General features: G+C 39.0%; 1 protein-coding gene across 1 annotated transcript in view; it reads left to right on the forward strand.

Moving 5' to 3' along the window:
- TRPC3 (transient receptor potential cation channel subfamily C member 3) overlaps nucleotides 1-14,294 on the forward strand; it is a 34,365-nt gene that overhangs the window by 18,553 nt on the left and 1,518 nt on the right. Inside the window, exons 4-11 of the mRNA XM_050320534.1 lie at nucleotides 4,210-4,374; nucleotides 6,460-6,676; nucleotides 7,355-7,588; nucleotides 8,921-9,185; nucleotides 9,903-10,098; nucleotides 11,546-11,755; nucleotides 12,593-12,676; nucleotides 13,151-13,226. Coding sequence (XP_050176491.1) covers nucleotides 4,210-4,374; nucleotides 6,460-6,676; nucleotides 7,355-7,588; nucleotides 8,921-9,185; nucleotides 9,903-10,098; nucleotides 11,546-11,755; nucleotides 12,593-12,676; nucleotides 13,151-13,226 — 1,447 coding nt within the window. The remainder of the gene's footprint in view (nucleotides 1-4,209; nucleotides 4,375-6,459; nucleotides 6,677-7,354; nucleotides 7,589-8,920; nucleotides 9,186-9,902; nucleotides 10,099-11,545; nucleotides 11,756-12,592; nucleotides 12,677-13,150; nucleotides 13,227-14,294) is intronic.

The following is a 14,294-nucleotide window of genomic DNA, read 5'->3' on the forward strand; positions in this document are numbered from 1 at the left end:
CTCCCGATTAATCCGAGAGCGGGCATTTCAGTGGAGCCAGGTTTTCACTCAGGAAGAAGTAAGGACGTGTGTTTGTGCCAGTTTCTGTGATAATATCTAATCCAAAGAGAAGGCTGTGTAGGTGAAACTGTTGGTTCTTCTGTTCTGTTCATTATTTATTTTTATTACTTTTACTTCCTACATTCAGTAACTCCATTCAGCAAGAAAATTCTGGGAAGTAAGTCTTGCAACCTTCTAATAGTGTTCCCATCAACCCAAAGGTTTTTTGTTTGGTTTGGTTGGTTCTTTTTAAAGAAAGGTCTCCCTTTTACTTCTTAAAAAAAAAGGAGAGCAAACATTTAAGTTGATGTTAAGTATATTATTTAAGAATTTACTTCAAAATATGACAGTAAATCAAACAGCTCATCTGCAACTGTGCGAGTTGTAGTGAGGAATTTACTGTGTGTGTTCCTTTAAAAATATTTTAAAATTCAGCCCTGAAAATGTATGGAATATGTCTGTGGCTGGTTAATCAGTTCATCTTTGCACTTGGGTTTATTAGTGTTTTGAGAAATACAATGTGTTTTCAGCTGATGCCCCTCTCAAAGAAATTTTTAATGAACAGTTACGCTGTGAATGAATGTTCTGCACTGAAAAATGGAACTGTGTATCACAAATTTGACATAATACATGTCCGTAGCAGCTTTTATTGTATTGCTATGTTGTTCTCCTCAAGATCCCACACTGTCCTGGTACAGAGAACAGTTGACACTGAATAGTCCTGCTGTGAGAGGACCCAGGAAATACAGCAGTGCCCATGTACTATTTACAGCTACCTATTTACATGATTAGCATAATTCCCATTCTTTACAGCCATCATGGTTTCATCTTCTCCACAAGAAGCCTTGTGTTTCTCAGAATAAATAACCCTGTATTCTGTGGCAACCTCTCGAGCCAATCTGCCACATAAAAATGGGTTGTGAGCACCCTGCCAGAACGAGTGGGAAATGCTGGTGTTTGTCATGTCCCCAGAAGATTGCTGACAAAAATTCTAAACACAGATCCCAAGCAGCAAATCACCATTTCCAATTGATCTACAGGAGATAAATGCACATTAATTACCAAAGTTCAAGGTAAATATATACAAGCATTAAATTCATTAAAAAGAATGGAACGGGGGGAAAAAAATCCAAAGTGCATAAGCATGTTATGGTGTCTAAATATCACATAAATTCTTTATGTTGTTGTGTTTTAATGTGGGCAAACATTGTTGAGACTCGTGTCTCAGCTTTCTTGCTGTAGACTGTGGTTTACTCTCAAGAGGTTATTGTCACTGGTGAAATTCATTGATGAACAAAGGACCACAGAGATCTGTTAAAAATAATAAAAATCTCCATAGTGGGGGAAAAAAGACAATTCCACATAGCAAACTTGTTCTCTTCTCTTACAAGAGATAAATTCAAAGTGTTGACAGATGACAGATACAGTTTGGGACCTACAAGATCAGTGACCTTGGTGGAAGGAAATAGATGGTGCAGAGTTGTTACCATATTGATACAAGTTCCCTGTAAGTGGCCCTTACAGAGGGATTGAGCCATGAAATCTCTACCATGGTGGTTCTTTGATTTGCTGGGATTTTCTCCATCACAGCTGGGACAGGTGACAGTGACATTCTGACTAGAATGGATTGTGGCAACTCCCAATGGGATTTTTTGCAGCCCCCTAACTGCAGGAAGCAGGCAGGGATGTGGCTGTGTTCCTCAGCTTCCCATATTCCTAGCTGGGCTTCTGAGTCAGGTCCCTGGTGCAAACAGAACCACAGGTCCATGAAATAGTTAATGAGCCATGTGCCCTTTTCAGAGGGAGGAAAAAGCATATGACAAGTGAGCAAATGTGCTCAGAAGTTCACTGCCAGGGAAATGGAGGTTTTAATTCTATTAGTAATGAAACTCTTGCACTTAATACCCCAGCTACTGCATCAGAGTTTAGCCCATCTTTTAAACATGATATGATTTCGAAGGTAAGGTTCAGTCTGAAACTGCAGCCCCAATAGTGAAGGACTGAGGGAATTAAGGAGAGAGAAAAAAAAAAAAGGAGTTAGAACAAATAGTCTTGCTTTGTATGCTGAGTTGCTGCTGCAGAAGTGCCTTTAGTTTTGTGTCTCAACTCTGTCTTTAGATTGCCAACAAAATTTCAGAGAAGAGCTGACGCTGGGCCAAGTTCTGCAGTTCTTGCCCAGATGAAAAAAATCAGGATGGAATTTCTGAGTGAAATCAATAAGAGTTGGAGTAAAATCACAGGATTTAATTTTCAAACGCTGAAGTTTTGAATCGATAGATAAGACAGAAGATAGAAAATTTTCTTTGTGTGTCTGTGTATCAGAGCATGCCAGGATCTGCTCTTGCTACATCTAAACTCAGGCATTAGGATGGTAGGAATAAATAACATTATAATCACTCTTAGTCATAGAGAAAAATATTTACATACTGATGACTTGGTTCGTGGTCATGAAACTGAAAACATCAAAAGTGTTATAGCCAGAAAAGCAGCTACATTAAAATTGAGATTTTCTCATTTCTTTTAGTTACCAGATACTGTCCCCATGCACCTTTTTTGTTCACTGGGGTTTGGACTGGATCTGAAAATATTAGATCAGTGTGATAATAAGATCAAGGTCTGTAATGAAAAGTATGATACTGCATGGAAAGTAGAATGAGAGAAGAGAAATGCAGAGAAAGGTTGTAGGATGATGTGATCGGTAGGTAAAAAAAGTAAGTAAAATGTGATGGGGACCTTCTGTCCTTGGAGGAGATAAAGCTGGGGTGGATACAGATACTACAGGAACACCCACACACAGAAGACGGATAGACATAGAAGAGTTTACAGTTGCTGAAAGCAAAACCAACACAATCATAAATTGAAATATTTCAGCAGACGCAGCGAGAAGAAGGATGAATTTCGGAGCTCTTATGGCTGAGAAGTGACACAGCTTGCTCCCAGGGCTTGGAAGTGCCGCACGTTGTGCAGTTGCCAGCAGTTAAATAAGCCGCTGAGATCTTCTCAAGAGCCCTCAGACTCGCTGCCGGAGAAGAACTTGCCCATAACTCCTGGCGTCTTACTCGCTAAATCTTCCCTTTTCTGTGGGAAATTAGAGCCAGGCAGATCTCCTCTTAGTGTCAGATCCAAGTGTTGATAGACCAGGAGGAATAAACCAGCACAGAGCTCTGGGTGAGATGCCAGAGCTCCCTTAAAGCTCCTTTACTGTTTCTTCCCGTTCCCTCTGGTAACAGAAGGAATGATGGGGGTGTTTCTTCTCCCCTCTTCCCTACAGTTTTAAGCCTGATTTTAAAAATGTCTTTGTAATTTGAAAGAATTATTTACTTTCCTGCCTTTGTCCGCAGTTAATCTGCTGTGGGATTTGTCCCTTTGATGTCCTGAGTTGACAATGAAATTTATCTTAGTGAAAGAAGAGACTGGGGGCATATGTCAGAATGCACAAGCACACAAAAAAACCAATCTCTTCTTCTCAGATGGGCCAGGCTGGCAGGTTTTTATGCTGCATAAGCTTCAAAGGTGACAGCCTAGGGAAAAAAAGAATAGAAACGTAGCTTGAGTTGACATTAATTTCTTAAAAGACTTTTACAGTCTTTTTATTTATTTCTTATGGCCAATCCACTCTATGTACAAGCTGCATTAATATGTGGTTAATGAATCACACACCAAAATGCTTAGGGACTTCAATTTTAGAGCAAAGTAGATTAAACTATGAAGATTGCTTCCCTTTTGAAAGTTCACGCAACAGCTTCAGATTTCTCTTCTTGAGAGCTTGAAGGTTCCCTGCTTTCATTGCCAATGATTTAATTTGATTTCCTTTAAGAAGTTGGTCCTGTTGTACTAACCTATGCACCTTTTAATGAGATTTGGAATATTAATGGAGTTTTGCAGGCAAGACCTGGCAGACAACAGTGTATATAGTACATAATGATCCCTACAGAGTACAAAGGATAATAAAATGGCTATCCAAGATTTACAGTGTTTTAATTGTATTTTTTTCCAAAGTGTCACCAGCTGCTATCAAATCTCACTCTTAACCCAAATTATAAGAGTTACCAGCATCATTTTCAAATCCTCTTTGTGTAACACCTCACATGCTGATCATGACTGGGTATGCAGCAGTTACACAACCCTTCTCTTGAATGATAACATGTTTTGTTTCTTTTTCCCTTGCAGTTTGTGGCCCATCCAAACTGTCAGCAACAGCTCCTGACTATCTGGTATGAAAACCTCTCAGGATTACGGGAGCAGACCATTGCTATCAAGTGTCTGGTGGTGCTGGTGGTGGCACTGGGCCTTCCATTTCTGGCCATTGGTTATTGGATTGCACCATGTAGCAGGGTACTGAATTTTCTAAATTACCTCTCTTGTAATGTTCTGGAAGCTGGTTTTCAATTTCTGGCAGTTAACACGCAGCATTGTACCTCCAGCTCTGCTGCTTCCAAATTTTAATTAGTTAATGATATTTTTAGCGTTCTCTCATCTTGAGCCAAAAGATGCTACTTGTTTTATTTTGCACAGTGAAGAGGGGACCGCAGCGATGAAGCATGAAAATAAACTGATGTTAAGTTTAAAGAAAGAAAAATAACCTTCTCTGAGAGCTTCTTTTTTTTCTTTTTGAAATTTCTGCAGAATGTGCTCACCTTCCAGTCTGTGCTATGTAATTATATCTGTGTTAGTAACGTGGGTTTTTTGAAAGTCACCACTCAGATCCTTTATTAAGTCTCCTCTGATGGCATCTTAAGGTCTCATGCTGTTCCCACATAAACCATTAGCAGAACATCTGTTGACTTCACTGATGCAGAACTTAATCTTAAGTAAAATATTTGTTATTCCTGCCCTAGGAGGTCTGTTTACCAGCTGAATCACAGAGCAGAAATTCAATGAAATGCAGTATTCCAACCACGTGATAGGATATACTTGTAAAAGGGCATAAGCGTAAACTCCCAGCTTTTTAACACGATGTGGAAGTGTAAGGGTGCTTCCAGCTTTCCTGATCATCTCCCAAGCAAAGTAACAGCAGCAGTTTCTTTGGAATCCTGGTAGTCTGTGGCAGCACGTGAATTGTTTGCAAATGAAGTGTATCGATAGATCTTTGGTAGATCAGATGGAGGAAGATTTCTCTGTGACTTTAAAATTTTTTTAAATGCTAATGTAAATTTACTTCTGTGCTGAATGCGGTCTTTCAATTTTATTTCCTTAACAAGCGTACAACCAAGGAATGTGAGTTTCATTTATATTTCACTCTTGTAATTCATCTCAAGAAGGACACAATTTTCCTCTGCTTCTACATGTTTGAAGGGAACCTGATCTTTTCTCTGGGTTGAATATTTATTTGCTTTAAAGATAAACCTTTATGGAAATAGTGTAATTGTTACTCTGATTGTTGTCTGAAATGTCACTTTCCGTTAATATCTTCAGTAAATATATCCCTCACAGCTCCATATCATAGTAACATATTAATATATTTTTAGCTGGTGTCCAATACTGAAAAGTGACATTTGTCCTTGAGCTTTAATTCCCAGTACAAGAAATACCTGATGTTTTTTTCTAGCACTCATATCAAATAAACTGCTATACATTCAGATCAGTTGGTTGATACTGCAATTACAAAATGCTTTCTAAAGATCAGGAGCAGGAAGGGAACCTGGGACTGTTTGCACAGGTAGTAAATGCAGTTTAGTGTGTGCTGACCTGCCTAGTTCCCAGCATCTGACCCAAATTCCAGGAAAACCATTCCTTGAAGTTAAGAGTCTGATATTCTGCAGGTCCTCTCCTTTGGTACAGACAGACAGCCCCTGCTGCTGCTGCTGCTTTGTTCTTTTATCAGGTGCAGATGTGAATTGAACCCACTGAATTTATTTCAAAATCGTTACTATTTCTGATCTTATTTTTCCTAGTCCATTTTGTGGAACAGTTCATTGTTTTTAGTAGGTACAGATATTTATTTGGCACTTCCAGTTCTGAACATATGTTCTGAGGATGGAGTACAGTAGCCAGAGACAGATCAACTGTAATTTTTCCTAGAGCTATAGTCCTAGACAAGCTAGCAGTACATTCTTGTTGGTAGGGAAAACATTTTGCTACTTGGAGATTTTAATAATTTATCTTTCCCTGGGCTTGCTTTACAAACTCCTTCTGGTCAGTGCCGCTGTAGATCTGTAATTCCTTGGAGCGTTTCCCCTCAAACATTGCCATCTAGAGTGTATGGAATGACACGAATGCTCAGTATCAGGACAGCATATTCCACGAGGCTCCCTGTGGGAGGCTTTTTTTCTGAAGCAGTAAAGCATCACAGCTCAGTGCACTTGGAAGAGTATCCTTTAAAAATGAGCTTGCTGACTGTCCTGAGCCCGTTTTATGCTTCTGGAATGCCTGATGTTCCTTTGAGCAAACTGAGTGACCGCTTTCGTTCTGCCTTTGCAGCTTGGAAGAATTCTTCGAAGCCCATTTATGAAATTTGTGGCACATGCAGCATCCTTCATTATTTTCCTAGGCCTGCTGGTGTTCAATGCCTCAGACAGATTTGAGGGTATATCAACACTACCCAATGTCACTGTTACTGATTACCCCAAGCAGATCTTTAGGGTGAAGACCACCCAGTTCACCTGGACAGAAATGCTGATCATGGTATGGGTACTTGGTAAGTATAAAGACCCCTTCATCTTTATATCAATTGTTTCGCTGCAGATATAAATTCTAAAATATGAATTTATATTAAAAATGTAAATTCTGTGAGGCTGTGATCTGGATTAAATCCATGTCCATTAATTTCTGAGATGTTTGAGTAAGAAATCTGAACTACACACAGCCAAATTCTACTTTCTATGCTGAAAAGCATCTTATTCTGTAAAGTGGAGAATCAGTAGTATAAATTGTGCCATGAACATTTGCTCATCTGTACTGTTGGCTAGTTGTGTCTCTGTGGAAAAACTCCAGCTGATTCAGAAGTGGCTTATGGTAAGAAAGTGAGAGGAGGGTTTTTTTCCCACATTTTACATTTTTCCTCCTTTAGAAGTACAGGAGTTATGCTGTTAGGCCATAACATTTCCACTGCCAAGTCATGGCTCTATGCTACCCTTTGTGGAGATGCCTGAGCTTTATCCCCGCTAATTAATCTCAATTAATACCTTTCTATTTGATCAACCCTGGTGAAACCAAGAGAGCCTTAGTCAGGGTGGGATGATGATGCTGTGACAAGAAAAATGAGCCAATTTTTGCTCCACTGCTATTACCGGGTTTCGTGAAATCGGAGAATGCAGAGAATTTAAATGCAAAGAGTTTGGCAAACGTTGCTATGCTTTTTAATTTCTCGTTGCAGGTATGATGTGGTCAGAATGCAAAGAGCTGTGGCTGGAAGGACCCAGGGAGTACATCCTGCAGTTATGGAACGTTTTGGATTTCGGGATGCTGTCCATTTTCATCGCCGCTTTCACGGCGAGGCTTCTGGCATTCCTGCAGGCCACAAAAGCACAACAGTATGTGGACAACTACATCGAGGAGAATGACCTCTCTGAGGTCACACTGCCTCCAGAAATAGAGTATTTCACTTATGGTGAGTTTAACTTTGCTGCAAAACAGATCTGGAAGCAGAAGAAGCTGAAGGATGCACTGGCATTTAGAAGCCTGAAGATTAATATCTGTGTGTGTTTGTGCTCATGACACGGTGTAACCTCTTGTGCCCTCGGTATTTTGGGTTCTATGATATTTAAACAACAGTTTTTATGAGGCTAACTTGACAAATAAGTTTACTAGAATATTAAAACCAAGTAATAGGCATAAGGAGAAAATCAGTTCCAATGTAGCTGCCCACAGTTCTGTTGTATCTCTTTATCCTAGAGCTAAATTTGACTCCCTTGATTTTAAACAAGTTTTGTCTTGATTTCAAGCAAGTTATATTTTATTCTTGGCTTAATGCACAAGAGATAAAATGTGGATGTGATTTTTTTTTTTGATTCAGTTGTTTGATAGTTATTCATATTCATAACCACCTATTGGCATTTCCTCCTGAAGGAAGGATGCTGGCCAAATAAAGATCTGCTCAAATAGAATAAAAGTACTAAATACTTATTGCAGTGCAGAAATTGTCATTAAAGGTGTGATGAATATTTGCAACACGAGGCTGCTGACAGTGTATTTTAGCATGTGCTTTATGAGCTTCAATACATCACAGCAGCAGACTTGGTTTTGGTATTTAACTTAACTGCTTTGTAACCCATCTGAATTTGGGAATATGTAAACACACATTTAGAAACACAGGGTATTTTGGTATGAAACACATTTTAATACATATTTTGCTAAGATGGTGCACGAATTCACGTAGTAATTTAAGAATTTCTATACAGCTCAACACTTTCTGTGCACATTGTTTGGGAAAAGCCACGATCCAACTTGATTTGAGGTGATTGACAAAAATCTTTATGATCACTATGGGAACAGGGTTACATCCTGAACTTGTAACAACAGCCAAGGCTTGGTGTGATTATTAAAGGAAATTGTTCATCAGCCAACACTGTTAACTTCCCATCAATGAAACACCAAAGAGGAATAAATTTCCTGCTTTAGGGTAGTGCTTATTAAGACAGCTAATAACACAGGCATGTTGAGAAAAGCAGTAAGGAATCAGTTATTGTTATTTAGTTCAGTTAAAATGCGAACTGTAGAAGAGAATGTCATGTTTCTTCAAGTCTCTTTTTCTTCCAGCAGAAGGTAATGTAACTTATTTTCATTGTTTGTGACTTCAATGAAATAGGAATAGAAGAGCAACTATTAGACTCTTGAAATATTTGTCTCAACTAATTTCAGATGTGTTAATGGAAAAATCCTGTCAAGACTTATTTCCCAGCGTTGTGATAAATGGGTAACCCCTGTGTTTTGTATCTTCCAGCCAGAGATAAATGGCTCCCATCTGATCCTCAGATAATATCTGAGGGCCTTTATGCCATTGCTGTGGTCCTGAGCTTCTCTCGGATCGCCTATATCCTGCCTGCAAACGAGAGCTTTGGGCCCCTACAGATCTCGCTGGGAAGGACTGTTAAGGACATCTTCAAGTTCATGGTCCTCTTTATTATGGTGTTCCTTGCGTTCATGATTGGGATGTTCATACTGTATTCCTACTACCTTGGAGCTAAACTAAACCCGGCCTTTACGACGTAAGTCCGAAGTTGGGTTTTAAGTAAAAAGCCAACGTGAGACTTGCAGGTTTTTCCCTGAGGTGACAAAGTCTGTGAGATACTGTGTGCTGTCTCCTAGCACTAAAATAAAACTGAAGACAGCTGAAGTCGGGTGGCTCAGAACCTTAGAAGCAGAATACAAAAGACCGGTTGTTTCCTGTTGGTATAATGGAAGCTTTCACTGCAGTCTAAAATAATTTTACCTCTATATTATTTTAATCACAAATTGTAAGAAAATATTGCTTGATATCTTCTGAATGACCTAAGGCAAGGCTTAACCAGAAGCTCTTGAAAAGAGAGCAGCAGTTTCGTTCCCATCAGCCCCATTTTAACTTTATTAGGACAGGAACAATCTACCCCTGCAGAGTTAGACTGGAAAATAAGGAGATGCAATTATGGTTCATCACAAAACCTAGATATGAAATACCTTTCTAGTTCCTGGCCTGTTGTTCTGCGTGTATTGTTACAACTGTGTTAGCTCTGAGGGACAGGTGGAGCACAGAGGAGAAATGGAATATACTGGGAAAAAGCTTCCTTGCTTGTTTGTTGATCAGTGCTCTGCAAATGTGAAGTACAGACAAATGAATTGAGGTTGTTTATCAATCACTACAAACACAAGTTATATTTATTTGTGTAGCTAGTAATAACACCTTCCTCTTTTTTTTTCTTTTTCTTTTTTTTTTCTTTCCCCTACAGAGTGGAAGAAAGTTTCAAGACCTTATTTTGGTCGATCTTTGGCTTGTCTGAAGTCACCTCTGTTGTCCTCAAATACGACCACAAGTTCATAGAGAACATCGGTTACGTCCTTTATGGCATATACAACGTGACAATGGTGGTGGTGCTGCTCAACATGCTCATTGCTATGATCAACAGTTCCTATCAAGAAATTGAGGTGGGTGGGCTCTGTTCTCAGCTTGTTCTCTTTTGTTCTGTTGAAAAATGGTGGAGTTACGAGGAGTTATTTCTCTGGGCACATCTCGAAATGCAAAAGCACAAAGAAGAGATGACCTCATAAAGGATATCGCAGAAGATAGAAAACAGGGCTGATTTTAACAACCCAGCCCAAGCTGCAGAACCTTACAGGATCTACAACAAGTAGTTCTTGTGCCATGTATATGCATCTAAGGAGATGTCATCCCTCCAGAAATCTTAAAATCTAAAGTAATAGTGAAATGAAAGCTGCTGGGAAGTAGGAAACATGTTTGCCATATGCCCCAAAACCACAGTATTCCTTCAAATTTGCCAATTGAATAAATATTTAAATTTGACATAATGTTATTAGCTGCATTGCTTATTAAAAGAGATATATATTTTTTTTGAGTTTCATTATGACAAAGTATCTTCATTTTTAAAGATAATTAAATAGTACATTTAGCATCCAATGCCAATTAAAAAACAAACAAACAAAAAAACCCAGAAAATTTAAAGTAATGAAGGTACCTGGGTTTAAAAATTAAATTAAGTTGCTGAAATGAAAGTAAAAGTATATTTATAGTGCCAGCTTTCCAGACTGTGAGTTCAAAGAGTACAACATTCACAGAGATGCAGGCACACACCCACACAAACAGGAAAAGGACTATCTAAGACACAGTGTTCAAATGGATATATAATGGCCAGTACTTTCAGTGAAATGTCTGGGGAAATGTCAGAGAGAATTCAGCAGGAATATTATATAAATATATAAATATATAATATAAATACTATATTATAATAAACAAACATTTCACCTTTGGAATAATCCAGGCCCAGCTTTGGAATACTTCAGTATTAGAATCTATTAGGACAGGATAAGTTTGTCAGTATTTAATGATTTCTTTATGAAAAGTTTGTATTTTCTGTACTCTGTTAAATCAGAGTTATTTATCGTGGTTATGTAAAGAGCTGTGAGCCACAACCATTTTAAGCCACGTCTGCCTTGAATCTGATACTCCAACACTTGTGTGAGCACCAAACTCATGTGACCTCTCCAGTAAAAAAACCAAAACTTTAAAACCCCCCAAAAGTTGCTTTAATGCAATTTAAATGCTTTAAATAGCATAGCAAGGAGTTTATGTGTGGGCCTGCACTCAGTGCAAATATAATGCTTGTTTAAATGCTTCATGTGCTTGAACAAAGTATTATCAATGAAATGTTGCCATAAAGAGACAAGTGAAATTTGGTTAAAACAGCCTCACTAAAGTGGTTGCATTTCTGCAGAACTCCTGCAAGTCTTACTAGCAAGAAAATGACATTTTCTGTATAAACAAGAAAGGTCAATACTTAAAAAGAAGTGTCATTGGAGAACAAGTTTGGGATCTCATAAAAACCAAGCACGTACCCGGTTTGATTTCCTGACACAGGATGACAGTGACGTGGAGTGGAAATTTGCTCGTTCCAAACTTTGGCTGTCGTACTTTGACGATGGAAAAACGTTACCTCCACCCTTCAGTCTTGTACCAAGCCCCAAATCTTTTTTCTATTTCATCATGAGGATCATCAACTTCTCCAAGTGCAGGAGGAGAAGGCTACAGAAGGACATTGAGATGGGAATGGGCAATTCCAAATCTAGGGTGGGTACTGAAGTCTTTTCATTGCATTGAAGAATTGTATCCATTCCAGCATTCTGCTTTTCTTTTAGGGTATAATCTGTGCTTCTGATGAGGGTACAGTAACTAATAACTTACATTATTAATTTATATGTATTAATATGAATATAATAATATTAGTCTCTTAGTATTTCAGACTGCCTAAACATACTGTGTAAAATAGCCATAAATTTTCTTAGGACAACAAAATCCAGTGATTAGAGAAACACAGTTAAAACAAAAATTCCTGAGTATTCAAAGATGCAGCTAATTCCCCACAAGCAGGTACTTGAATAAAGATGCTTTAAGCCTTCATTAGAAAAATTTTTAGTTTGGGGTAAAAAAAGGGGGAGGGTTAAACTAACAGAAATGTCACTGATTCAGTGACTTTGAATTGGCCACACAGAAGATTGATGACAGATGCAGACTAGGAGGTTGAACCTTCTTCTATGGACACGGCTTTTTTACTTCACCCTCACCAATGTATCTGTGAGAAGAGTGAAATCTCTGATTTGATGGTAACAAACCTTCTGCATTGGTCACAAAGCCAAGGTGGCCTTTTTCCTCTTCTGCTTCTGGCCCACTGCTACAGAAACCTTGAATTATTTGGAATCAGATGGCTTTGTGATCCTTGGATCACTGAACAAGGGCCATTTTGAAAAATGTATTGCTATTCCTGAAAATGGTTCTTTGGAAAATCTAAAGAATGGAACTGAATTCTAACTGGGAATTATACAATAGTTAGAATATATTTTAATAGATAATTAAATGTTATGTATATATATTATATATATATATTAATTTTGTCTTATTTCTTCCCAGTTAAACCTCTTCACTCAGTCCAACTCCAGAGTTTTTGAATCCCACAGTTTTAACAGCATTCTCAATCAGCCGACACGCTATCAGGTAAGTCCACGCAGTGCTCACTGTTCTGAGTAACAGAACTGTGTGAAGGCACTACCAGAATTTTGTGTCTCAAGTACATTTTGCCTTCACCAGGTAAAGAAAACCTCCTGTAGGAAACAAACTCTAGGGTGCTACTGGAAAAAAAAAAAAAAGACAATTATTGTTCAAGCCCCGTTATTTGAAGTGCTTCAAAACCAGCCCATGCATTACTTAAAATTTGCCTTTGATGTCCCAGTTTGGAAAGCATGAGAATGAAACATCTGAAACTGGTTTCTGGGGAAGGGCTGTGGAAGATGACTAGGTTGGCTTTCTTTCTCAGCATCCCACCACAAAAGCCCCTGTGAGGCAACTGCTTGATATAGGGCTTTTCATTCATTCACTTATACAGATGTGATAGAGATAGTTAAGAAAGAAAGATGAATAGTGCCTAATTATATATGCTCAGCTGATTATGTAACTGCTTTAATCTGGCAGCAAATAATGAAAAGACTGATAAAACGTTACGTTCTGAAAGCACAAGTGGACAAAGAAAATGATGAAGTAAATGAAGGTAAGAAAGACTCTCTTTGCAATATTCACAGCCAATTTTGGAATCAGTGTTAGAGTGATGCATGGAGGTTTTGAGTTAAAAGAGGGATTATTTCTATTTCACATGCACTGAATCTCAGATAGTAGTAGAAAGATGCCTGTGATGTAAAAAAAAAAGAAAAAAAATGGAAAAGGTGGACCAAAGAAGTAGATCTGAGAAATATTATGGGCCCCCTTTTACGGGTAGAAAATGAGAGCACAGACATGATGCACAGCTACAGAGGAAACTTGTGAGGAAGTCACTGACTGTACTCACACTTGCAGCCAGAGCTGCAGGACATCTTTCTCTCTGTTTCATTCAGTTGAACACACAATTTACCACTTGACACCATGAACCACTTGTTTTGCCTTCCTTTATAAAGCTGTGAGGAATAGTCACCTCTGAAGCTGCACATCATTAAACAGAGCTCCATAGTCAGCTGCACGGTGGGGAAAACCTGTAGCCACTCTTTCAGTGTGTGACCTGAGACCTTTTGAGAAGGGATGGATCTGAGCTTGGTGTCTGTTGACAGTGCACAACTTCCCTGGTAGCTGTGAGGGGCGTGGGTGCTCCAGGCACAGCCTCAATTCCTGTTGGGATGAGGTTGAGAAGCAGGGAGCAAAAAAGGATTAAATTAAATCTCACTCTGTGCCTTCAAAAGGCAGCACTGTGCGCTGACTGTTATCCTCATGAGTCCCCATGCTATGTTGGCTGCACAGAGCTGTGCTTGTGAGTGACAAAAGCAGAGAAGCTCCTAAAAGTGTCTTCCTCTCAGTGTGTGCCCTTCTCCTGATTCCCATTGCTCTCCTCCTGTTCCTGCTCTGTGATGTGGGAAATCATCTACCGAGTGAGTGATGAGAGGAGTGCTCTCTCCCCAACAGCAGCAGCAGGCACGTGCAGGTCTTTGCAGTGTCCTGCTGCCCCTTTGCTCTGGGTGTATGTGTGTGTCTAGACAAGGAAGACAGTGCAGAAGAATCAGGGTTTACTGACATGATGGTTCATGTTTTGTCACCGGTTTTTGGAGAGGAAGGTCCACCTTGAGCAAGGCAG

This window comes from Myiozetetes cayanensis, unplaced genomic scaffold (assembly GCF_022539395.1).
Source record: "Myiozetetes cayanensis isolate MyiCay16 unplaced genomic scaffold, myiCay2020 scf24, whole genome shotgun sequence".
Classification (NCBI taxonomy): Eukaryota; Metazoa; Chordata; class Aves; order Passeriformes; family Tyrannidae; genus Myiozetetes; species Myiozetetes cayanensis.